This window comes from Ranitomeya imitator, chromosome 1 (genome assembly GCF_032444005.1).
Source record: "Ranitomeya imitator isolate aRanImi1 chromosome 1, aRanImi1.pri, whole genome shotgun sequence".
NCBI classification, from domain to species: domain Eukaryota; kingdom Metazoa; phylum Chordata; class Amphibia; order Anura; family Dendrobatidae; genus Ranitomeya; species Ranitomeya imitator.
Window position 1 is genome coordinate 294,352,071 of NC_091282.1, and position 25,334 is coordinate 294,377,404.

Genomic DNA, 25,334 nt, shown 5'->3' on the forward strand with positions numbered 1-25,334 from the left:
GAGGAGGAGCTGGTGATCCACACTGGCCATGGGCTGAGAGATCCAGGAGAAACTCAGGAAGTAGTGGCGATTAGATTTAGCTAGGTCATTTGAGACTTTAGTAAGGGCAGTTTCTGTAGAGTGTAAAGAGCGGAAACCAGATTGTAAAGGGTAAAGAAGGGAGTGATCCGAGAGATAGCGGATTAGACTGGGAGTGCACAAAGCATTCCAGGAGTTTAGGCTACGTTCACACTAGCGTTCGGCTAGTGTTCGTCGCTCTAGCGTCGGGCGACGCAGCGGCGACGCAAGCGTCATGCGCCCCTATGTTTAACATGGGGGACGCATGCGTTTTTGCTTGTTGCGTTTTCCGACATGTGCGTCTTTTTTGACGCTAGCGTCGGACCAAGAAAACGCAACAAGTTGCATTTTTCTTGCGTCCGATTTTCGTCAAAAAACGACGCACGCGTCGAAAAACGCAGCGTTTTTGCGTGCGCTTGCACGCGTTTTTCGGTGCGTTGTGCGTCGCGTCGCCGACGCAGCGGCGCACAACGCTAGTGTGAACGTAGCCTTAGAGATAAAAGGAAGTTTAGAGACAGGTCTGTAGTTATCAGCACAGTTCTGGCTGATGGTTTTTTAAGTAAAGGGGTTATGATGACAGGTTTGCATGAAGAGCAAATGATACTGGAATAAAGAGAGAAAGTCCAGTTTCTGCTTTGAGCTTTTTTGACCATGCAGAAAACAGGTGAGCTGAACTACATTTCTCTGAAGAAAGAGAGAGGTTAAATATTTTAGTTAGGTAGGTAGCGACAGCCTAGAAGAGGGACTGGAGATGTGAGGGAATATGGTCACTGGTGCAGGTTGTAGCACGAGAAGAAGCAAGGCACCTGCTCACTTCTCCTTTTGTGACAGGCTCGAAGATGGAAAGTGAGCTTGAGGTGCGAGAGGGAAGGGGACCCAAGGCTGCTACAAAAGCCTTAAATATTCCTGGACAACTTTCCTTAGAGAGTAAAGAGATCCAGCTTGACAATCGATGACTGATTTTGGGAACAATAACGCTGTTCTACAGCCAAATTGGTTCAGAGACGAAAACATTTGAACGTAACTAATTCTGTGGTGCTGAAAACATTATGATGCTTAAATTTGCTTTTGGCTCTAATTTTCAAGATCCAGAGGAGGTTGTAACTATTTATGACACCTTTTATGCAGGCTTATAGAAAAATTATTATTTTATCATCATTATAGCATTGTTAGTAGCTAGCCTAATACATCATCTATTTAGTCTATTGAGCATTCAGTATTCTATCATCTTAGGGTGACCAATCAAAAAACCGCCAACTCAGCTCTGATGCCCTAATCTTAGTTACATTTACGTCGCCTAGTTTTATAAATGTTTTCTGTGTTAAGTATATAGTTTTAGCATTTCTTAGCTTAGTTTCTTAGCATATTTACATATTTCTATTTTTTTTCAGAAATGCCTTGTTCTTGCATTAACAAAGCATATATTGTCTTTGCTACATATGCAATATGCAGAGAACACTTTTATGTCACAAAAGCGAACTTTACTACCATGATAAGGAAAGCCTACAACCTGTATTTTGGCTGCAGAATAGGAGATCAGGACAAGAGTTGGGCTCCACACATTTGCTGCAATAGATGTGCGTCACATCTTACCCAGTGGTTGCATGGGAAGAGGCACTCTGTGTCTTTTGCAGTCCCAATGATCTGGAGAGAGCCAACCAATCACACCACCAAGTACTATTTCTACACGGTGCCTCTCATTAGGAAAGGAGCTTCAAGGAAGAAGTGGACTTTACAGCATCCAAACATTCCATCTGCAATACGTCCAGTACCACATACAGAAGAACTTCCAATTCCAAAAAAGCACCAGAAACATTTTCAGTCGAGTCAAGTGAGGAAAAATATGGCGCTTGATGTCATGAAGCATCTTTCTCTCATGAACTAGACTTTCTATCAGCAACCTCAACTGAACCACACCTTGTAACCCAAAGTGAACAGAACAATCTTGTTACAGATTTGGATCTGCCCAAGAGTAAGGCTGAGCTCTTAGGTTCCAGGCTACAGCAGCTGAACCTCCTAGCGGACTATGTTTGGATTTCTTTGTTCTGTGATAAAGATCTTGTCCAGTACTTTTTCATAGAGGGTGATGTTGTGGCAGGCAACAATATCAACAGTTCAATGGAAGCTCTGAAGATAAGTCATAATCCAAAGGAATGGAGACTCTTCAACGATTCGTCCAAAACGAGCCTAAAAGCAGTCTTGCTGCAAAATGGCAATATGCTACCTTCAAGTCTAGTTCGCTATGCAGTCCACATGAAAGAAACCTAGGACACAATTAAACAGCTGTTAAGGTGCCTGAACTACATTTGTGTGAAAATATGTTTGCCCCCTTCCTGAATTCTTATTCTTTAACATGTTGTCACACGTAAATGTTTTAGATCACCAAACAAATTTAAATCTTAAAGATAACACAAGTAAACACAAATTGCAGTTTTTAAATGAGGTCTTTATTATTAAGGAAAAAAGAAATTCAAACCTACAGGGCCCTGTGTGAAAAAGTAATTGCCCCCTAACCTTAATAACTGGTTGGACCATCCTTAGCAGTAACAACTGTAATCAAGCGTTTGCAATAACTGACAATAAGTCTTCTATTACGCACTGGAGGAATTTTGTCCCACTCATCTGTGCAGAATTTTTATAATTCAGCCACATTGGAGGGTTTCCAGGCATGAACCGCCTTTTTAAGGTCATGTCACAGCATTTCAATCGGATTAAGGCCAGGACTTTGACTAGGCCACTCCAAAGTCTTAATTTAGTTTTTCTTAAGCTATTCAGAGGTGGACTTGCAGGTGTGTTTTGGATCCTCATCCTGCTGCATATCGCAAGTGCACTTCAGCTTGAGGTCACGAACAGATGGGCGGACATTCTCCTTCAGGATTTTTGGGTAGACAGCAGAATTCATGGTTCCATTTACCACAGCAAGTCTCCCAGGTCCTGAAGCTGCAAAGCAGCGCCAGACCATCCCACTACAACCACCATATTTTACGGTTGGTATGATGTTCCTTCTGAAACGATGTGTTACTTCTACACCAGATGTAAAGGGACATACACCTTCCAAAAAGTTCAACATATGTCTCGTCAGTCCACAGGGTATTCTCCCAAAAATGTGTTTTTTTTCTGGCAAAACTGAGATGAGTCTTTATGTTCTTATTGCTCAGAAGGTTTTCGTCGTCTTGAAACTCTGCCATGGAGACCATTTTTTGCCCAGTCTGTTTCTTAGGGCTCATATTCACTTGCGAGAAACTCGGATGAGTCTCGCATGTTAATACCCGGTGCTGTGCCGCCACTCAGGAGCGGAGCATGCGGCCGCATAACAATACATGCAGCCACACGCTCCGCTCCTGAGTGCCGGGTGGTATTGCCGTGCAAGACTCATCCGAGTTTCTCGCAAGTGAGTATGATCCCTTATGGTGGATTCATGAACACTGACCTTAACTGTGGCAAGTAAGGCCTGCAGTTCTTTTATTGTTGTTGTGGGGTCTTTTGTGACCTCTTGGATGAGTCGTCACTGCGATCTTGGGTTAATTTTGGTAGGCCAGCAACTCCTGGGAAGGTTCCTCACTGTTCCATGTTTTGCCACACCTGGACAATGGTTCTCACTGTGATTTGCTGGAGACCCAAAGCTTTAGAAATGGCTTTAAAACTTTTTCCAGACTGATAGATCTAAATGACTTTGCTTCTCATTTGTTCCAGAAGTTTTTTGGATCGCGGCGTGATGTCTAGCTTTTGAGAATCTTTTGGTCTACTTCACTTAGTCAGGCAAGTCCTATTTAAGTGATTTGTTTATTGGACCTCAGATTTGTAAGCTTATTCAAGATCAGGAGTTTCTCAGTTTGTTGCAGGGCAAGGAAAAGAATGCATGGGTAGCATTTGGATTAGTGGTAACTAATTTTTTGGGACACTCAAGATGAGATAACTATGAAGAGTTGGTGGAAGATCTCAAAACATACAAGGATCTTGATTGTAACATGCCCTGAAAGCGAAACTGTCAGCAATATTTTGCCCAGTAAACTACAGACAGTGTCAGGTTGGCGCCATTACACTGATTAAAATGAAACTTTGATGATGAAATCAGTCTTGTGGTTATTTAGTCTTTATTTTCAGTTAATGAGATCTCCGTTGTTCGGGGCGGCCTGTGGGGGGACATTATGTGGTGCTCTGCTTAGATATTTATCTATATGGCTTATGACAGGTCACTGATCCCTCAGTAACATGATCCTATTTTACTAACTTAATATAATATTGTTGACATTGTTGATATGCATTATTGTTGATAATGCACATAATATTGTTGACTATTGTGAGGCTTAGAAAAACAAAAATTACATCCAGCAAAATGGCACCATGGCTACTGCGAAAGCACCGCCGTCAATTTTTTTCCATCAAAAAAATGGCACCGCTAGTGGTGCTTGTGCCGTAGTATCAATCGGTAAGAGATACATACTACTACCCAGGTACCACTGCTGGTGCCAGTTTGCTGGTAGTAATTATTTTTTTAAGCCTCACAATAGCCACAATATTATAGACATTACCAATAATATTCTATATGAAGAATATTATCAACAATATTATATGCAGTATGTAGAATAGGGAGCAGGTCCCTGAGGGATCAGTGACCTTTCAAAAGCCATACAGATGCATATGTAAGCAGAGCACCACATAAAGACCCCCCACAGGCCACCCCGGAGCACAAGAATCTCATTAACTGAAAACTACAAACACAGATTTAACAACAACCACAAGACGGATTTCATCAAACAAGGTATCAATTTAATTATTAAATAAAGTATCTGTAGTTTACTTAGCAAAATCATGCTAGCAGCTTCACTTTAAAGATTAACCCCTTCATGACCCAGCCTATTTTGACCTTAATGACCTGGCCATTTTTTGCAATTCTGACCAGTGTCCCTTTATGATGTAATAACTCGGGAACGCTTCAACGGATCCTAACGTTTCTGAGATTGTTTTTTCCTGACATGTTGGGCTTCATGTTCGTGGTAAATTTAGGTCAATAATTGTTGCGTTTATTTGTGAAAAAAATGGAAATTTGGCTAAAATTTTGAAAATTTTGCAATTTTCAAATTTTGAATTTTTATTCTGTTAAACCAGAGAGTTATGTGACACAAAATAGTTAATAAATAACATTTTCCACATGTCTACTTTACATCAGCACAATTTTGGAAACAACATTTTTTTTGCTAGGAAGTTATAAGGGTTAAAATTTGACCAGCGATTTCTCATTTTTACAACAAAATTTACAAAACCATTCTTCTTAGGGACCACCTCACATTTGAAGTCACTTTGAGGGGTCTATATGGCTGAAAATACCCAAACATGACACCATTCTAAAAACTGCACCCCTCAAGGTGCTCAAAACCACATTCAAGAAGTTTATTAACCCTTCAGGTGCTTCACAGCAGCAGAAGCAACATGGAAGGAAAAAATGAACATTTAAGTTTTTAGTCACAAAAATGATCTTTTAGCAACAATTTTTTTATTTTACCAAGGGTAAAGAGAGAAACTGGACCCCAAAAGTTATTGTACAATTTGTCCTGAGTACGACGATACTCCATATGTGGAGGGGAACTACTGTTTGGGCGCACGACAGGGCTCGGAAGGGAAGGAGCGCCATTTGACTTATTCAATGAAAAATTGGCTCCAATCTTTAGCGGACACCATGTCGCGTTTGGAGAGCCCCCTGTGTGCCTAAACATTGGAGCTCCCCCACAAGTGACCCTATTTTGGAAACTAGACCCCCCAAGGAACTTATCTAGATGCATAGTGAGCACTTTGAACCCCCAGGTGCTTCACAAATTGATCAGTAAAAATGAAAAAGTACTTTTTTTTCACACAAAAATTCTTTTAGCCTCAATTTATTCATTTCCACATGGGCAACAGGATAAAATGGATCCTAAAATGTGTTGGGCAATTTCTCCTGAGTACACCGATACCTCATATGTGGTCACAAACCACTGTTTGTGCACACGGCAAGGCTCGGAAGGGAAGGAGCGCCATTTGACTTTTGAATGAAAAATTAGCTCCAATCGTTAGCGAACACCATGTCGCGTTTGGAGAGCCCCTGAATGCGTAAACATTGGAGCTCCCCCACATGTGACCCCATTTTGGAAACTAGACCCCCCCAAGGAACTTATCTAGATGCATAGTGAGCACATTGAACCCCCAGGTGCTTCAAAAATTGATCCTTAACAATGAAAAAGTACTTTTTTTCACAAAAAATTTATTTTAGCCTCAATCTGTTCATTTCCACATGGGCAACAGGATAAAATAGATCCTAAAATTTATTGGGCAATTTCTCCTGAGTACAGTGATACCTCACATGTGGGGGTAAACCACTGTTTGGGCACATGGCCGGGCTTGGAAGGGAAGGAGCGCCATTTGACTTTTTGAATGAAAAATTAGATCCAATCGTTGGCTGACACCATGTCCCGTTTGGAGAGCCCCTGTGTGCCTAAACATTTGAGCTCCCCCACATGTGACCCCATTTTGGAAACTAGACCTCCCATGGAACTAACCTAGATGTGCGGTGACCACTTTAAACCCCCAAGTGCTTCACAGAAGTTTATAACGCAGAGCCATGAAAATAAAAAATCATTTTTCTTTCTTCAAAAATTATTTTTTAGCCCGCAATTTTTTATTTTCACAAGAGTAACAGGAGAAATTGGACCCTAAAAGTTGTTGTCCAGTTTGTCCTGAGTACGCTGATACCCCATTTGTGGGGGGAACCACTGTTTGGGCACACGTTGGGGCTCAGAAGGGAAGTAGTGACGTTTTGGAATGCAGACTTTGATGGAATGGTCTGCGGGCATCATGTTACATTTGCAGAGCCACTGATGTGCCTAAACAGTAGAAACCCCCCACAAGTGACCCCATTTTGAAAACTAGACCCCCCAAGGAACTTATCTTGATATGTGGTGAGCACTTTGAACCCCCAAGTGCTTCACAGAAGTTTACAACGCAGAGCCGTGAAAATAAAAAAGTAATTTTTCTTTCCTCAAAATGATGTTTTAGCAAGCAATTTTTTATTTTCACAAGAGTAACAGGAGAAATTGGACCCCAATAGTTGTTGCCCAGTTTGCTCTGAGTATGCTGGTACCCCATATGTGGGGGCAAACCACTGTTTGGGCACACGTCGGGGCTCGGAAGGGAAGTAGTGATGCTTTGAAATGCAGACTTTGATGGAATGGTCTGCGGGCATCATATTGAATTTGCAGAGCCCCTGATGTGCCTAAACAGTAGAAACCCCTCACAAGTGACCCCATTTTGGAAACTAGACCCCCCAAGGAACTTATCTAGATATGCGGTGAGCACTTTGAACCCCCAAGTGCTTCACAGAAGTTTATAACGCAGAGCCGTGAAAATAAAAAAATAATTTTTCTTTCCTCAAAAACGATGTTTTAGCAAGCAATTTTTTATTTTCACAAGGGTAACAGGAGAAATTGGACCCCAATAATTGTTGCCCAGTTTGTCCTGAGTACGCTGATACCCCATATGTGGGGGTAAACTACTGATTGGGCACACGTCGGGGCTCGGAAGGGAAGTAGTGGCGTTTTGAAATGCAGACTTTGATGGAATGGTCTGTGGGCGTCACGTTGCATTTGCAGAGCCCCTGATGTGCCTAAACAGTAACCCCCCCCCCCCACAAGTAACCCTATTTTGGAAACTAGACCCCCAAAGGAACTTATCTAGATATGTGGTGACCACTTTGAACCTCCAAGTGCTTCACAGAAGTTTATAACGCAGAGCCGTGAAAATAAAAAAAATAATTTTTCTTTCCTCAAAAATGATGTTTTAGCAAGCAGTTTTTTATTTTCACAAGGGTAGCAGGAGAAATTGGACCCCAATGGTTGTTGCCCAGTTTGTCCCAAGTATGCTGGTACCCCATATGTGGGGGTAAACCACTGTTTTGGCGCATGTCGGGGCTCGGAAGGGAGGGAGCACCATTTGACTTTTTGAACGTAAGATTGGCTGGAATTAATGGTGGCGCCATGTTGCGTTTGGAAACCCCTGATGTGCCTAAACAGTGGAAACCCCTCAATTCTAACTCCAACACTAACCCCAACACACCCCTAACCCTAATCTCAACTCTAGCCATAACCCTAATCACAACCCTAACCCCAACACACCCCTAACCACAGCCCTAACCCCAACACACCCCTAACCCTAATCCCAACCCTAAACATAATCCTAACCCTAATCCAAACCCTAACCCCAACACACCCCTAACCACAACCCTAACCCCAACACACCCCTAACCATAACCCTAACCACAAGCCTAATCTTAACCCTATTTCCAACCCTAGCTCTAATTCCAACCCTAACTCTAATTCCAACCCTAACCCTAAGGCTATGTGCCCACGTTGCGGATTCGTGTGAGATTTTTCCGCACCATTTTTGAAAAATCCGCGGGTAAAAGGCACTGCGTTTTACCTGCGGATTTACCACGGATTTCCAGTTTTTGTGCGGATTTCACCTGTGGATTCCTATTGAGGAACAGGTGTAAAACGCTGCGGAATCTGCACAAAGAATTGACATGCTGCGGAAAATACAACACAGCGTTCCCGCGCGGTATTTTCCGCACCATGGGCACAGCGGATTTGGTTTTCCATAGGTTTATGTGGAACTGTAAAGCTGATGGAAAACTGCTACGAATCCGCAGCGGCCAATCCCCTGCGGCCAAAACCCTAACCCCAACCCTAACCCTAGCCCTAACCCCAACCCTAGCCCTAACCCTAGTCCTAACCCTAGCCCTAACCCTAATGGGAAAATGGAAATAAATACATTTTTTTACATTTTATTATTTTTCCCTAACTAAGGGGGTGATGAACAAATGGATTTACTGGGAAATGTTTTTTTTTTCTTTATTTGGGGATTTTTTTTATTTTTTTTTATACATTCTATTTTTTTTTTTTTACTTTCTACCATTGTCCCAGGGTGGGACATCGCTGTATTAGATCAGATCATTGATCTGACAGTGTGCATAGCACTCTGTCAGATCAGTGATCTGACAGGCAAGTTTAGGTGGCTTTCCGGTGCCTGCTCTCAGCAACTCTCAGCAGAAGGAAGGAGTCCCGCGGCCATCTTGGATCCAGGGACTCCTTCAGGATCACCGGAGCAACGCGATCTCATCGCGTTGCTCCGGTGGGAGAGCGCAGGGAGCCCCCGTCCCTGCGCGATCCCCCTCTATGACGCTGTCACTACTGACAGCGGCATCAGAGGGGTTAAATGCCCGCGATCGGCGCTAGCGCCGATCGTGGGCATTGCTGCGGGGTGTCAGCTGTCATATACAGCTGACACCCGCACCCAATCACCGCGGTGATCGGTGCGCCGTACTAGTACTGCTGCTGGCACAAATGCAGTGCCGGCAGCGCAGTACTAGTACGGCGCATGTCGCGAAGGAGTTAATTATATGCAGCAGTAAAAGGAAAACTCTTAAATATTATATAAACAAGAGCCAACTAACAATTTTCACTGTCAGATTTGAATTCTGGAGGTCAAACATGGGGAATAGCCATCTCTACTTCAACTGGGCACCCCGTAATAGGGGGCCGAGGAAGGAGCCATGTCGGGAGTCTCACAGGAGACCCTCTTTTTTTCATCTGTAATCCCGTCGGAAAAAACGTAGTAAGAAAAAAAAAATCTTTAGGTGTGCCTCCTATGCGACACTAAGCAAAAACTGGAGAAGGCTGACGCCGTCCAGGGGTGTATACTGCAGAGGAGGAGCCACAGTTAATCTTTTTCAGATTATGCATAGTGTCGCCTCCTAGTGGACAGCAGCATAACACCTATGGTCCTGTGTCCCCCAATGAGGCGACAAAGTAATTATTGAGAAATGGCTGATTTCATACTGAACCTGACAACTTGGATATCAAGAACAGTGTAACTAGTTTACTTCAATTCATCTGAGGTTGTCTGTTGTCTAATAATCCTTACTGTGCACAGGAGTGAATAGTCATGGTGAAAAAGAAGTGGGTGTCCACATAACTGGCACAAAGTTGAGAGCACACAACACTATATGGAATAACACTGCATTCTGTGGCTTTAAGATTTCTTTGAAAATAAGGAGCTTAGCCAAGATTTGTCTTTCAGACTGTTAAGATGGTGACATGCTCTTCATCTCATCCTGAGAATGAAGCAGTGCTTTACACAACTCCAGCAGACGCTTAGTATTGTGTACGCAAGAATCATGCATCAATCATGGAGACCTAATCCAAAAATGGGCTTTGAACACAGAAAACAATGTGTGAACAGTGCCTAAAAATAAAAAAACTATTACTTTTTGTTTTACTCACCGTATCGCCCCAGAATGGATTGCTAGCCTGCTGCCTCAGGGTCCCTTTCAGATCAAAGTTCTCAGGATAGTGTGTGGTCTCTGTGCGAGGATAGCTGATGTAGCCTTGAGTATATAATCGCTCCGCAATCTGCATTGTATGTTGAGGACCCATACCTAAAATGAGACAATTATATATCACACTGAAAAGATAATTATCATGAACATCTTTAATACAACCAGGGCTGTGGAGTCGGTAAGCCAGACCTCTGACTCTGACTCCACAGCACTGCCTCACTACTGAGAATGTACATAAAGTGCAGCACAGATTCATCCCAACTAAAAGCCAAGATCCTTAGATCAGGAACAGAACAGACATTCATAGAACATTTCATAACTTTACCAAATTATTCTGAAAACTTTTAAACATCCTGCATTGTACTACTGTACCCAATTTATTATATATTTTAGGAGTCGAATTTGGTCCATTTTACACCAACTCCACCAAAATGAACACCGACTCCAAAGTCCTGAATACAACATGAACTTCTTGCCACAGCAACAACTTTAGCAAAGTCCCAAAGTCTTATTTCCACTTTCAGTCTTTTATGCCATGAATAAAGTAATGGTTCAGCTATCTGGGGCATTAGATGGCCAATTTCAAATGCATGGTCTATACTTTGTCTTAAAAAAAAAACTACTTTATACATTCAACATACCCAAAGCTGAACTTGCCACTCTCAACATTTCCACTGTGTTTAATGCCTGAGGTCTCTGCTTCGCTTTCTCCTTTTTGCTGACAGATTCTACCTGCAAGAAAAACATCTGATTAAAAATATGTCTCAGTAATTTCTAGATAAATTATCTTAAAGTGAAGCTGTCACCAACAAAAAGCAGTCCAATGTGCAGGCTATAAAGCAAAGTTAGCAAAGTAGATTGATATATAATTTTGTGAGAAAAGATTCAGTATCAACTGAGTTTTTATCATTTAATCTTTTGCAAGATTTTGGTCCAGTAGGAAGTTCTATCATTGACTGATAGCTTCCTTTGTATAAGTGTACATACTGAGATAGCTGTCCGTCACTGATAGGACCGCCCACTACACCCAAAATACTGGAAAGGTCAGAGGACTAAATGATTAAAAAATAGGTTATACTGAATATTTTCTCAATAGATTGAGGGCAGTAATAAAAACCATCAATCACTATGATGAAGCTGGTTCTCATGAGGACCGCCCAGGAAAGAAAGATCAAGAATTATCTCTGCTGCAGAGGATAAGTTCATCAGAGTTACTAGCTTCAGAAACCGAACATTTACAGTACCTCAAATACAGGGATTTTTGTGTACTCACCATAAAATCCTTTTCTCCGAGCCAATCATTGGGGGGCACAGGACCATGGGTGTTATGCTGCTGCTACTAGGAGGACACTAAGCAAATACACAAAAAAGTTAACTCCTCCTCCGCAGTATACACCCTTTGCTGGCTCTCTTGTGAACCAGTTCAGTGCCAAAGCAGTAGGAGCTCACAAACTGAATTGCAGTATGCCAAAACCAACAAAGACTACAAGCCAGCGGGCTAACAGGTGGGTGCTGTGTCCCCCAATGATTGGTTCGGAGAAAAGGATTTTACGGTGAGTACAAAAAAATCCCTGTTTCTCCTTCGCCTCATTGGGGGACACCCGAAAGCAGTCCCTGGGTTGGAAAACGTCACAACAGGTGAAAACTCAAGCACCGCGTTCTGAGGAGGCTTGAACATGAATGTTGTAATGTTTAGCGAACGTGTGAAGACTGGACCAAGTCGCAGCTTTACACACTTGCTGTGCGGATGGCTGGTGCCGAATGGCCCAGGAGGCCCCCACTGATCGAGTGGAGTGTGCCTTAATCCCAGCGGGGATAGGCTGGCCTTTGACACGGTAAGCTTCTTGGATCGCTGAACGAAGCCATCTGGCTATCGTGGCCTTCGAGGCAGGAAAACCCTTTCTGTGACCATCCAGAAGCACAAAAAGGGCATCAGCTTTGCGAAAAGACGCCGTTCTGGAAATGTACTTTCTGAGAGCCCTCACCAAGTCTAAGTGTGCAGGGCTTGCTCAGTACGATGGACAGAACGAGGACAGGACAATTTCTTCATTCAGATTAAAAGTCGAGACGACTTTAGGTAAGAAGGACGGGGACGTCCTGAGCACCACCTTGTCCTGGTGGAAAATCATAAATGGAGGTTTGCACGACAACCCTGCCAGTTCCGACACCCGTCTCATGGATGTTATTGCCACCAGAAAGGCAACTTTCCATGAAAGGAGAGAGAGAAAAACATCCTGTAATGGCTCGAAGGGTGTCTCTTGTAAAGCACTGAGGACCAAGTTAAGGTCCCAAGGTTCTAAAGGCATCTTGTACGGAGGGACAAGATGAGAAACTCCCAGCATGAAGGTCTTAACCTGAGGCTTGAAAGCTATCCGACGCTGGAAAAGGACAGAGAGGGCTGAGATCTGGCCCTTGAGAGAGGCCAGCGCTAGGCCTGAATCTAGACCCGCTTCGAGAAACTCCAGAATGGAGGGGATAGAAAACACCAATGGGGAAAGACCCTTATATTTACACCATGAGAAAAAAGTTTTCCAAACGCGATGGTAAATTGTTGTGAATTCTGTGGCAGAGCTCCCTCCTGTGGTCACAAGTGGTACTTCGGCTGATTCTCTCTGGGAGCTTCCGTTTGTGGAGGAAAGTGGTACTGCGGCTTCTGAGTTTCCTCCCTCAGGTGATCTGGTGAGGTCGTTAGGTGCTTCTCTACTTAACTCCACCTAATGCTTTGATCCTGGCTTCCTGTCAATGTTCCAGTGTTGGACTTGTTTTTCCCTGGATCATTCCTGTGGCCTGCTGCTCTGCATAGCTAAGTTCTTCTTTGCTATTTGTTTGCTATTTTTTTTGTCCAGCTTGTCTAATTTGTTGCTGGAAGCTCTGGGACGCAAAGGGTGTACCTCCGTGCCGTTAGTTCGGTACGGAGGGTCTTTTTGCCCCCTTTGCGTGGTTTTCTTTAGGGTTTTGTGTAGACCGCAAAGTTATCTTTCCTATCCTCGCTCTGTTAAGAAAGTCGGGCCTCACTTTGCTGAATCTATTTCATCTCTACGTTTGTCTTTTCATCTTAACTCACAGTCATTATATGTGGGGGGCTGCCTTTTCCTTTGGGGTATTTCTCTGAGGCAAGGTAGGCTTATTTTCTATCTTCAGGCTAGTTAGTTTCTCAGGCTGTGCCGAGTTGCATAGGCAGAGTTAGGCGCAATCCACGGCTGCCTCTAGTGTTGTTTGGAGAGGATTAGGGATTGCGGTCTGCAGAGTTCCCACGTCTCAGAGCTCGTTCTATGATTTTGGGTTATTGTCAGATCACTGTATGTGCTCTGACCGCTATGTTCATTGTGGTACTGAATTGCCTCTCATAACAGTACAGGAAGCCAAAAGTACTAATGATTCTCAATAGAGGGAAAAAAGAAGTTCTCAGACCATTTTTTTTTCTTTGCACTGTGTTTTGCCTTTTTTTTCCCCTAGACATTAGGGTGGTTCAGTACACAGGTGTAGTGATGGACATTAGAAGTCTGTCTTCATTTGTGGATCAGTTCTCGGCAAGAGTACAAAAGATTCAAGACACTATTGATCAGAAATCTATGTTAGAACCAAGAATTCCTATTCCTGATTTGTTTTTTGGAGATAGAACTACGGTAAGTTTCTGAGTTTCAAAAATAATTGTAAGCTATTTCTCGCCTTGAAACCTCGCTCCTCTGGTGATCCAGTTCAACAGGTTTTGATTATTATTTCTTTTTTGCGCGGCGACCCTCAGGACTGGGCATTTTCTCTTGCGCCAGGAGATCCTGCATTAAGTAATATCGATGCGTTTTTCCTGGCGCTCGGATTGCTGTACGATGAGCCTAATTCAGTGGATCAGGCAGAAAAGAATTTGCTGGCTCTTAGTCAGGGTCAGGATGAGATAGAGGTATATTGTCAGAAATTTAGAAAGTGGTCCGTACTCACTCAATGGAATGAATCTGCGCTGGCAGCTATGTTCAGAAAGGGTCTTTCTGAAGCCCTTAACCCCTTACCGGTATCGGACGTACTATACCGTCCGATGCCGGCTCCCCTGCTTTGATGCAGGGCTCCGCGGTGAGCCCGCACCAAAGCCGGGACATGTCAGCTGTTTTGAACAGCTGACATGTGCCCGTAATAGGCGCGGGCAGAATCGCGATCTGCCCGCACCTATTAACTAGTTAAATGCCGCTGTCAAACGCAGACAGCGGCATTTAACTACCGCTTCCGGCCGGGCGGCCGGAAATGACGTCATCGCCGACCCCCGTCACATGATCGGGGGTCGGCGATGCTTGTATATTGTAACCATAGAGGTCCTTGAGACCTCTATGGTTACTGATTGCCCGTCGCTGTGAGCGCCACCCTGTGGTCGGCGCTCACAGCACACGTGCAATTCTGCTACATAGCAGCGATCAGCAGAGCCGATCGGGTTGTGCCTGCTTCTAGCCTCTCATGGAGGCTATTGAAGCATGGCAAAAGTTAAAAAAAAAAGTTTAAAAAAATGTGAAAAAAATAAAAAAAACATAAAAGTTTAAATCACCCCCCTTTCGCCCCAATCAAAATAAATCAATAAAAAAAATATCAAATCTACGCATATTTGGTATCGCCGCGCTCAGAATCGCCCGATCTATCAAATAAAAAAAAGTATTAACCTGATCGCTAAACAGCGTAGCGGGAAAAAAACTCGAAACGCCAGAATTACGTTTTTTTTGGTCGTCGCGACATTGCATTAAAATGCAAAAACGGGCGATCAAAAGAACGTATCTGCACCGAAATGCTATCATTAGAAACGTCATCTCGGAACGCAAAAAATAAGCCCTCAACCGACCCCAGATGATGAAAAATGGAGACGCTATGAGTATCGGAAAATGGCACAATTTTTTTTTTTTTTTTTAGCAAAGTTTGGAATTTTTTTTCACCACTTAGATAAAAAATAACCTAGTCATGTTTGGTGTCTATGAACTCGTAATGACCTGGAGAATCATAATGGCAGGTCATTTTTAGCATTTAGTGAACCTAGCAAAAAAGCCAAACAAAAAACCAATGTGGGATTGCACTTTTTTTGCAATTTCACCGCACTTGGAATTTTTTTCCCGTTTTCTAGTACACGACATGCTAAAACCAATGATGTCGTTCAAAAGTACAACTCGTCCCGCAAAAAATAAGCCCTCACATGGCCAAATTGACGGAAAAATATAAGTTATGGCTCTGGGAAGGAGGGGAGCGAAAAACGAACACGGAAAAATCCCCCGGTCATGAAGGGGTTAAGGATGTCATGGTGGGATTTCCTATGCCTGCTGGTTTGAATGAGTCTATGTCTTTGGCAATTCAGATCGGTCGACGCTTGCGTGAGCGTAAATCTGTGCACCATTTGGCGGTATTACCTGAGCTTAGACCTGAGCCTATGCAGTGCGATAGGACTTTGACCAGAGTTAAACGGCAAGAACATAGACGTCTGAATGGGCTGTGTTTCTACTGTGGTGATTCCACTCATGCTATCTCTGATTGTCCTAAGCGCACTAAGCGGTTCGCTAGGTCTGCCACCATTGGTACGGTACAGTCAAAATTTCTTCTGTCCGTTACCTTGATCTGCTCTTTGTCATCGTATTCTGTCATGGCATTTGTGGATTCAGGCGCTGCCCTGAATTTGATGGACTTGGAGTATGCTAAGCGTTGTGGGTTTCTCTTGGAGCCCTTGCAGTGTCCTATTCCATTGAGAGGAATTGATGCCACGCCTTTGGCCAAGAATAAGCCTCAATACTGGACCCAGCTGACCATGTGCATGGCTCCTGCACATCAGGAGGTTATTCGCTTTCTGGTGTTGCATAATCTGCATGATGTGGTCGTGTTGGGGTTGCCATGGCTACAAGCCCATAATCCAGTATTAGATTGGAAATCCATGTCAGTGTCCAGCTGGGGTTGTCAGGGGGTACATGGTGATGTTCCATTTCTGTCAATTTCGTCATCCACCCCTTCTGAGGTTCCAGAGTTCTTGTCTGATTACCGGGATGTATTTGATGAGCCCAAGTCCGATACCCTACCTCCGCATAGGGATTGTGATTGTGCTATCAATTTGATTCCTGGTAGTAAATTCCCAAAAGGTCGACTGTTTAATTTATCCGTGCCTGAGCACACCGCTATGCGGAGTTATGTGAAGGAATCCCTGGAGAAGGGGCATATTCGCCCGTCATCGTCGCCATTAGGAGCAGGGTTCTTTTTTGTAGCCAAGAAGGATGGTTCGCTGAGACCTTGTATAGATTACCGCCTTCTAAATAAGATCACGGTTAAATTTCAGTACCCCTTGCCATTGTTATCTGATTTGTTTGCTCGGATTAAGGGGGCTAGTTGGTTCACCAAGATAGATCTTCGTGGTGCGTATAATCTGGTGCGAATCAGGCGAGGCAATGAATGGAAAACTGCATTTAATACGCCCGAGGGTCATTTTGAGTATCTAGTGATGCCATTCGGACTTGCCAATGCTCCATCAGTGTTTCAGTCCTTTATGCATGGCATCTTCCGAGAGTACCTGGATAAATTCCTGATTGTGTACTTGGATGACATTTTGATCTTCTCGGATGATTGGTAGTCTCATGTGAAGCAGGTCAGAACGGTTTTTCAGGTCCTGCGTGCTAATTCTTTGTTTGTGAAGGGATCAAAGTGTCTCTTTGGTGTGCAGAAGGTTTCATTTTTGGGGTTCATCTTTTCCCCTTCTACTATCGAGATCGATCCTGTTAAGGTCCAAGCCATCCATGATTGGACTCAGCCAACATCTTGAAAAGTCTGCAAAAGTTCCTGTTCTTTGCTAATTTTTATCGTCGCTTCATCTGCAATTTTTCTAGTATTGCCAAACCATTGACCGATTTGACCAAGAAGGGTGCTGATTTGGTCAATTGGTCTTCTGCTGCTGTGGAAGCTTTTCAAGAGTTGAAGCGTCGTTTTTCTTCTGCCCCTGTGTTGTGTCAGCCAGATGTTTCTCTTCCGTTCCAGGTCGAGGTTGATGCTTCTGAGATTGGAGCAGGGGCTGTTTTGTCGCAGAGAGGTTCTGATTGCTCAGTGATGAAACCATGCGCTTTTTTTTCCAGGAAGTTTTCGCCTGCTGAGCGAAATTATGATGTGGGCAACCGAGAGTTGCTGGCCATGAAGTGGGCATTCGAGGAGTGGCGTCATTGGCTTGAAGGAGCTAAGCATCGCGTGGTGGTATTGACGGATCATAAGAACTTGACTTATCTCGAGTCTGCTAAGCGGTTGAATCCTAGACAGGCTCGTTGATCGCTGTTTTTTGCCCGTTTTGACTTTGTGATTTCGTGCCTTCCGGGCTCTAAAAATGTGAAGGCGGATGCTCTGTCTAGGAGTTTTGTGCCCGACTCTCCGGGTTTGTCTGAGCCGGCGGGTATCCTCAAGGAAGGAGTAATTGTGTCTGCCATCTCCCCTGATTTGCGGCGGGTGCTGCAAAAATTTCAGGCTAATAAACCTGATCGTTGTCCAGCGGAGAGACTGTTTGTCCCTGATAGGTGGACCAATAAAGTTATCTCTGAGGTTCATTGTTCGGTGTTGGCTGGTCATCCTGGAATCTTTGGTACCAGAGAGTTAGTGGCTAGATTCTTTTGGTGGCCGTCTCTGTCGCGGGATGTGCGTGCTTTTGTGCAGTCCTGTGGGACTTGTGCTCGGGCTAAGCCCTGCTGTTCTCGTGCCAGTGGGTTACTTTTGCCCTTGCCGGTCCCGAAGAGGCCTTGGACACATATCTCTATGGATTTTATTTCAGATCTTCCCGTTTCTCAAAAGATGTCAGTCATTTGGGTGGTCTGTGATCGCTTTTCTAAGATGGTCCATCTGGTACCCTTGTCTAAATTGCCTTCCTCCTCTGATTTGGTGCCATTGTTCTTCCAGCATGTGGTTCGTTTACATGGCATTCCAGAGAATATCGTTTCTGACAGAGGTTCCCAGTTTGTTTCGAGGTTTTGGCGAGCCTTTTGTGGTAGGATGGGCATTGACTTGTCTTTTTCCTCGGCTTTCCATCCTCAGACTAATGGCCAGACCGAACGAACCAATCAGACCTTGGAAACATATCTGAGATGCTTTGTTTCTGCCGATCAGGATGACTGGGTGTCCTTTTTGCCTTTGGCTGAGTTCACCCTTAATAATCGGGCCAGCTCGGCTACCTTGGTTTCGCCATTTTTCTGCAATTCTGGGTTCCATCCTCGTTTCTCTTCAGGACAGGTTGAGTCTTCGGACTGTCCTGGTGTGGATACTGTGGTGGACAGGTTGCAGCAGATTTGGACTCATGTAGTGGACAATTTGACCTTGTCCCAGGAGAAGGCTCAACGTTTCGCTAATCACAGACGCCGTGTGGGTCCCCGACTTCGTGTTGGGGATCTGGTTTGGTTATCTTCTCGTCATATTCCTATGAAGGTTTCCTCTCCTAAGTTTAAACCTCGTTTCATTGGTCCGTATAGGATTTCTGAGGTTCTTAATCCTGTGTCTTTTCGTCTGACCCTCCCAGATTCTTTTTCCATACATAACGTATTTCATAGGTCATTGTTGCGGAGATACGTGGCACCTATGGTTCCATCTGTTGATACTCCTGCCCCGGTTTTGGTGGAGGGGGAATTGGAGTATATTGTGGAGAAGATTTTGGATTCTCGTGTTTCATGACGGAAACTCCAGTATCTGGTTAAATGGAAGGGTTATGCTCAGGAAGATAATTCCTGGGTTTTTGCTTCTGATGTCCATGCTCCCGATCTTGTTCGTGCCTTTCATGTGGCTCATCCGGGTCGGCCTGGGGGCTCTAGTGAGGGTTCGGTGACCCCTCCTCAAGGGGGGGGTACTGTTGTGAATTCTGTGGCAGAGCTCCCTCCTGTGGTCACAAGTGGTACTTCGGCTGATTCTCTCTGGGAGCTTCCGTTTGTGGAGGAAAGTGGTACTGCGGCTTCTGAGTTTCCTCCCTCAGGTGATCTGGTGAGGTCGTTAGGTGCTTCTCTACTTAACTCCACCTAATGCTTTGATCCTGGCTTCCTGTCAATGTTCCAGTGTTGGACTTGTTTTTCCCTGGATCATTCCTGTGGCCTGCTGATCTGCATAGCTAAGTTCTTCTTTGCTATCTGTTTGCTATTTTTTCTGTCCAGCTTGTCTAATTTGTTGCTGGAAGCTCTGGGACGCAAAGGGTGTACCTCCGTGCCGTTAGTTCGGTATGGAGGGTCTTTTTGCCCCCTTTGCGTAGTTTTCTTTAGGGTTTTGTGTAGACCGCAAAGTTATCTTTCCTATCCTCGCTCTGTTAAGAAAGTCGGGCCTCACTTTGCTGAATCTATTTCATCTCTACGTTTGTCTTTTCATCTTAACTCACAGTCATTATATGTGGGGGGCTGCCTTTTCCTTTGGGGTATTTCTCTGAGGCAAGGTAGGCTTATTTTCTATCTTCAGGCTAGTTAGTTTCTCAGGCTGTGCCAAGTTGCATAGGCAGAGTTAGGCGCAATCCACGGCTGCCTCTAGTGTTGTTTGGAGAGGATTAGGGATTGCGGTCTGCAGAGTTCCCACATCTCAGAGCTCGTTCTATGATTTTGGGTTATTGTCAGATCACTGTATGTGCTCTGACCGCTATGTTCATTGTGGTACTGATATGCCTCTCATAACAGTAAATACGTATGGAAACAAGCTTACTAGCGTTGATCATGGTAGATGCCACTTGAAAGGGAGAACCTGGCCTGGGTTGGGATCCAGGAATCAATGGCTAGGCCGTTAAATTCAGAACTCTCGAGTTCTGGTGGCAAATGGGTCCCTGGGAGAGAAGGTCCGGACGATCCGGTAACCTCCAGGGAACGTCGGCGACGAAATGCATTAGCTCTTCGTACCAAGCTCGGCGTGGCCAGTCCGGAGTGACAAGGATCACCGGAACGCATTCCGTTTTGATTTTTTGGATGACCCTTGGGATCAGCGGAAGAGGCGGAAAGATGTAAGGGAGACGAAATTGGCTCCATGGGAGTACTAGGGCATCCGAGCCGATGGCTAGCGGATCGCGGGATCGGGCAATAAATGCCGGAACCTTGGTGTTCAGTCTGGAGGCCATGAGGTCCACATCCGGAGCGCCGAAACGCTGGCAAATCCCGTGAAAGACTTCCGGGTGAAGAGACCACTCGCCTGAGGCTATGCCCTGGCGGCTGAGGAAGTCCGACGCCCAATTCTCTACTCCCGGAAATGAGCGATTGATTTGCCTTGGCCCATTGAAGAATGTGCGAAACTTCGGTCATCGCTCTTCTTCTGCGCGTGACTCCCTGGCGATTAATGTACGCCACTGCCGTGGCGTTGTCTGATTGGATCCGGACGGGACGTCCCGCCAAGAGGTGATGGAAACAATGAAGAGCCAGCGTTATCGTTCGGATCTCGAGGATGTTGATCGGAAAGTTGGCTTCCTGAGCAGACCAATGTCCCTGAGCCACATGGTGACGAAAAATCGCGCCCCATACGAGGAGACTGGCGTCGGTGGTCACTACCAGCCAGTGAACTGGGAGGAATGACCTTCCCTGATCCAAGGACGACATTGCAGTCCACCACCTGAGAGATCGCCTGATTCTGGGTGCCAGGCGAAAGCGGCGACCCAGGGAGGCTGGATTCTTGTCCCATGCTGAGATCAGAGCCTGCTGCAGGGGACGGAAAAGAAATTGGGCAAATGGAACTGCCTCAATAGAGGCCACCATTTTCCTGAGAACCTGCATGGTGAACCGCAGGGAATGAGAGCGGCCCAAAGATAGGAATTGGGCTCTCCGGATTAGAGAGGAAATCTTTTCCAGAGGGAGAATTACCAACCCTAGGGAAGTGTCCAAGATCATCCCCAAAAAGGGGACTCGCTGGGATGGAACTGGAGACAATTTCTCCAAGTTCACCAGCCAACCTAAACGAGACAGAGTGTCAATGGTGACAGTGACGCTCTCTTCGCAGGCCCGAAAAGACGAACCTTTGACGAGAAGATCGTCCAGATATGGAAGAATCACCATGCCCCGGGAATGTAGAATAGACATGACGGCTGCCATGACTTTTGTGAATACCCTGGGGGCGGAGGCGAGCCCGAAAGGCAGAGCAGTGAATTGAAAATGATCGTCTCCGACCACAAAGCACAGGAATCTTTGATGACTTTCGAAGATTGGAATGTCAAGATATGCGTCTTTGATGTCGATTGACTCCAGGTATTCCCCTTTTTCCAAAGAAGTGACGACAGAGTGTAGGGATTCCATCCTGAAATGGCGCACTGAGAGGAATCTGTTCAACAGCTTCAGGTCCAAAATGGGATGCATGGTTCCGTCCGTCTTGGGCACCACGAACAGGTTCGAGTAGAGCCCTTGAACCATTCTGTGGGCGGAACCGGAACAATGACTGCGCTGTTGCGGAGGGCTTGCAACTCCTGGTAAAAGGGGATTGCGTGCGCCTTGGACTTTGGAAGACGAGACTGGAAAAAGCGCTTCGGGGGGGGGGGGAGAAATTGAGTCGATCCTGTATCTGGAAGACACGAGATCTCTGACCCACTGGTCATGAACGACCGATAACCATACTTGGTGAAACAAAAGTAGACGGCCTCCCACCCTGCCTGTGTCCACCGGACATGGCCATAAGTCATTGAGAAGAGAATTTTTGGGAAGGGGCACTTTTGGGCCTGGATCGGGGAGATCTGTTTCTCCAGGAATTAGAAGGTCTGAAGGAAGGTTGCGACCCCCTGCCTCTGCGTGGGGGACGAGACGAACTAGCTGGGACGGCTGAGGATGACCAGACTGTGGTACCGCGAAAGGGTCGGAAGCGAACCTGGGATTGGTTCCGAAAGGGGAGAACGGGCCTATGCTGAGGGAGGAACTTGCTTTTTCCACCGGTAGCGTCTGAGATTATCTGATCGAGTTTTTCTTCGAACAGGCACCTGTGCTGGTACGGCAGGGAAGTCAAGGATTTTTTTGAAGCGGCCACGGCGTTAGCGGCCGCAAGTGCGGCGCAATTAGCCACATCTAGGGAGGCATGAACTACATAATTTCCTGCTCGAGCAATCTGATAGGCAAGATTGGACACATCGGGAGGCAAGCTATTGTCTCTATCGGATTTCACTATGGCCTCGGCCCAGGCTACCATAACTCTAGCTACCCAAGTGGTGGCGAATAAAGGGAATAGAGTAGCTCCGGCGGCCTCGAAGACCGACCTGGCCAGGTTGTCAATCTGACGATCCGTGGGATTTTTAATAGAAGATCCGTCCACCAAAGATAGAAGAGTCTTTGAAGCGAGTCTCGATATGGGTGGATCTACTGCAGGGGACTGAGTCCATTCCTGCCTAAGAGTAGGTGCGAAAGGGTATCTTGCTTCTAGGGGCTTTAGGCCCGTGAAGCGTTTATCTGGGCGATTTCTATGCCTCTTAACAATGTCCATGAACTCTCGATGAATTGCAAAAAACTTGTGAGGCCGTTTTTTTCGTTTAAAGGACACTGGGTTATCCTGGTTAGTACCAGGTTCTTCGTCTAGCTTCAGAACGTGATTAACCGCCTCAATGAGGAAATTAATGGACTCCTGGAACTCAGGGGAGTCCGGGACTGGGGCCACATCGGACTCGTATTCTGAGTCGTGTTCACTGTAAGCCCCTGGAGAGGGGGAACGAGACACAGAGCTAGCGGATGAAGAGGCATGGGAGTTCCGTGGGGAAGCATCACAGGTACGTTTTCTAGAGGGATGTGTACCCTGCGTAGCCGTCCGGCCCCGACCTGACAACGAGACATGTGCGGCTGAGGAACCCTCTACAGGGGGTAAAGAGATGCCCTGGCTTGATGAGGAATTGCGAAAGGATTCTAAGGCCTTGGCGAGAGAAGCCATGGACTGTGTCAAAGAGGAAGCCCATTCAGGCGGGCTGGCACCGCTGTTTTCTACAGTAGCGGGGGTCTCCTGAGAGCCTGAAGCCTCACAGTCCGTGCAAAGTGGCTTAGGATATTTCCGCGGTAGGGAAACGTTGCATGAGGTGCATGAGGCATAGATCACCGTGTGTGTCTTATCCGCTTTTTATTAGTCTTTGATTGAGACATACTTCAAAAGGCTGATGAAAGCTTGCAGGGATGTTGAGGATGAATGCCTGCAGCAGAGGTGAATGCCTGCAGCAGAGGGGTTAAGCAGCGTGCACCTGCAGCGTTGTGTGTGTGTGTGGCTGTCTTACCCAGGTCCTGCGTGCCCCCAGAGAAGTGCCTGTGCGTGGATCCTGCAGCGGTAATGGCGTCCCCCACAAGCTTCCTGTCTAGGACGCACCAGGAGGCAAAATCCGATGGGAGATTTGGTGCTTCTCGTGAGGTACGAGAAGCGCCAGAAGAGGTGGGCAGAGAGGAAGATGCAGGGCAAGTCTCCGGCCACTCTTTACAGGCCCAACCAGAAGTGCTGGAGAGGGGGCGGAGTCGCCAAGAAGGGGGTGGAGCCGGCCGGGACTGTGGGCATTGTTGGGCCTAGCACGGCCAGAAGCCGGGGACTCAATTAGAGGCCACGGCCGGCGGTAACGGCCGGGGCAGAGGCGATGGAGGCGGCCACGGTCGGAGGTAACAGCCGCGGCAGCAAGAACACCGCAGCTGCCGCTAGCTGAGAGGATCGAGCCGCAGGCACACACACGGAGGCAGGCGGGGGGGAGGTAACGGCCACGGCGGTAGTAAAGGACCACGGTGCAGCCTATGGGCCGGGTGCCGATCCCCCCTGGCATAAACACAGGACCCCGAGGAGGGAGGTAAGGAATCCTCCCTCCCGCTGGATGGCTGTACTCACTGCGATCCGAGGCAGGAGCTCTGGACCACAGACGGCGAATATTAATAGCGCCGTCCATCCTCAATCCACCATCTATTTGATAGGGAGGTGGAGAGGGCACGATTTCTGACACCAATAATTTTCTCTCAGTGGTGGTGCAGTGGGGCCACACAAAAGCTACGAGGGAGCTTCTCCTTAACCTCATTGGGGGGGCAGGCCGGCTGAAGTCCTGGCTCCGGAAGGGGGTACATGAGGGCGACACCTCATGTTCCCATCCGTTGTTGGTGTGGGAGAGTGGACCCATTAAAGGAATCCATCGCCCCGATGAGAGCCCAGGTTGACGTTGCAGGAGGGGGTACGGGGAGGCGACACTCCGTGTTCCCGCCTGTTGATGATTTTGGGAGATCGGGACCTTGAAAGGCCCCGTCGCCCGTCCTATCCGTGGAAAAAAAATGGCAAAAATTGGTAAAAAATGAAATAAGAAAGTCGGGGCTGAAATCAGACCCTAGTGCCTCCTAAGACACTAAGCAAGAAACTGGTTCACGAGAGAGCCAGCAGAGGGTGTATACTGTAAAGGAGGAGTTAACTTTTTTGTGTATTTGCTTAGTGTCCTCCTAGTGGCAGCAGCATAACACCCATGGTCCTGTGTCCCCCAATGAGGCGAAGGAGAAAACAGCCTTCATAAATGATTCACAGACATCCAGTAGCAGACATTTTAACATACTCTGTCCAGATACTGTGAGAACCGATAAGGGAAGATCTGTACTGTGGTCTGATTAACCGCCATCTCATGGTGAGCTGCATAAAAAGTGAGCGGATTGTTACATGTGTAGAGCCCACTGTGAGGCATGGAGAGGGAGGTGTGATGGTTTGGGGTGCTTTGCTGGTGAGACCTTTGGTCATTTATTCCAAATTCAAGGCACACTTACAAAGAATGGCTACTATCATAGCATTCTGCAATGACATGCCATGACCTCAACAATCACACTACCTCAACTCAATTGAAATTGTTTGGGATGAGTTGAACTGCAGAGTGAAGGTAAAGCAGCCAACAAGTGCTCAGCACTTCAGGGAACTTCTTCAAGACAGTTTGAAAGCCACTCAGGTAACTACCTGATGAAGCTGCTTAAATGAATGCTAAGGGGGGTGTAAAGCTATCATCAGAGATATATTCTGGTTCCTTTGACTCTTG

At 46.0% G+C, this 25,334-nt stretch overlaps 1 protein-coding gene across 2 annotated transcripts in view; it reads right to left on the reverse strand.

Annotated features, from left to right (window-relative positions):
• TOP3B (DNA topoisomerase III beta) overlaps positions 1-25,334 on the reverse strand; it is an 83,611-nt gene that overhangs the window by 39,554 nt on the left and 18,723 nt on the right. For both annotated transcript variants that reach the window (XM_069756637.1, XM_069756645.1), the window contains 2 exons: positions 11,065-11,155; positions 10,368-10,522 (listed from right to left, as the gene is read on the reverse strand). In XM_069756637.1, the coding sequence (XP_069612738.1) occupies positions 10,368-10,522; positions 11,065-11,155 (246 nt within the window). The remainder of the gene's footprint in view (positions 1-10,367; positions 10,523-11,064; positions 11,156-25,334) is intronic.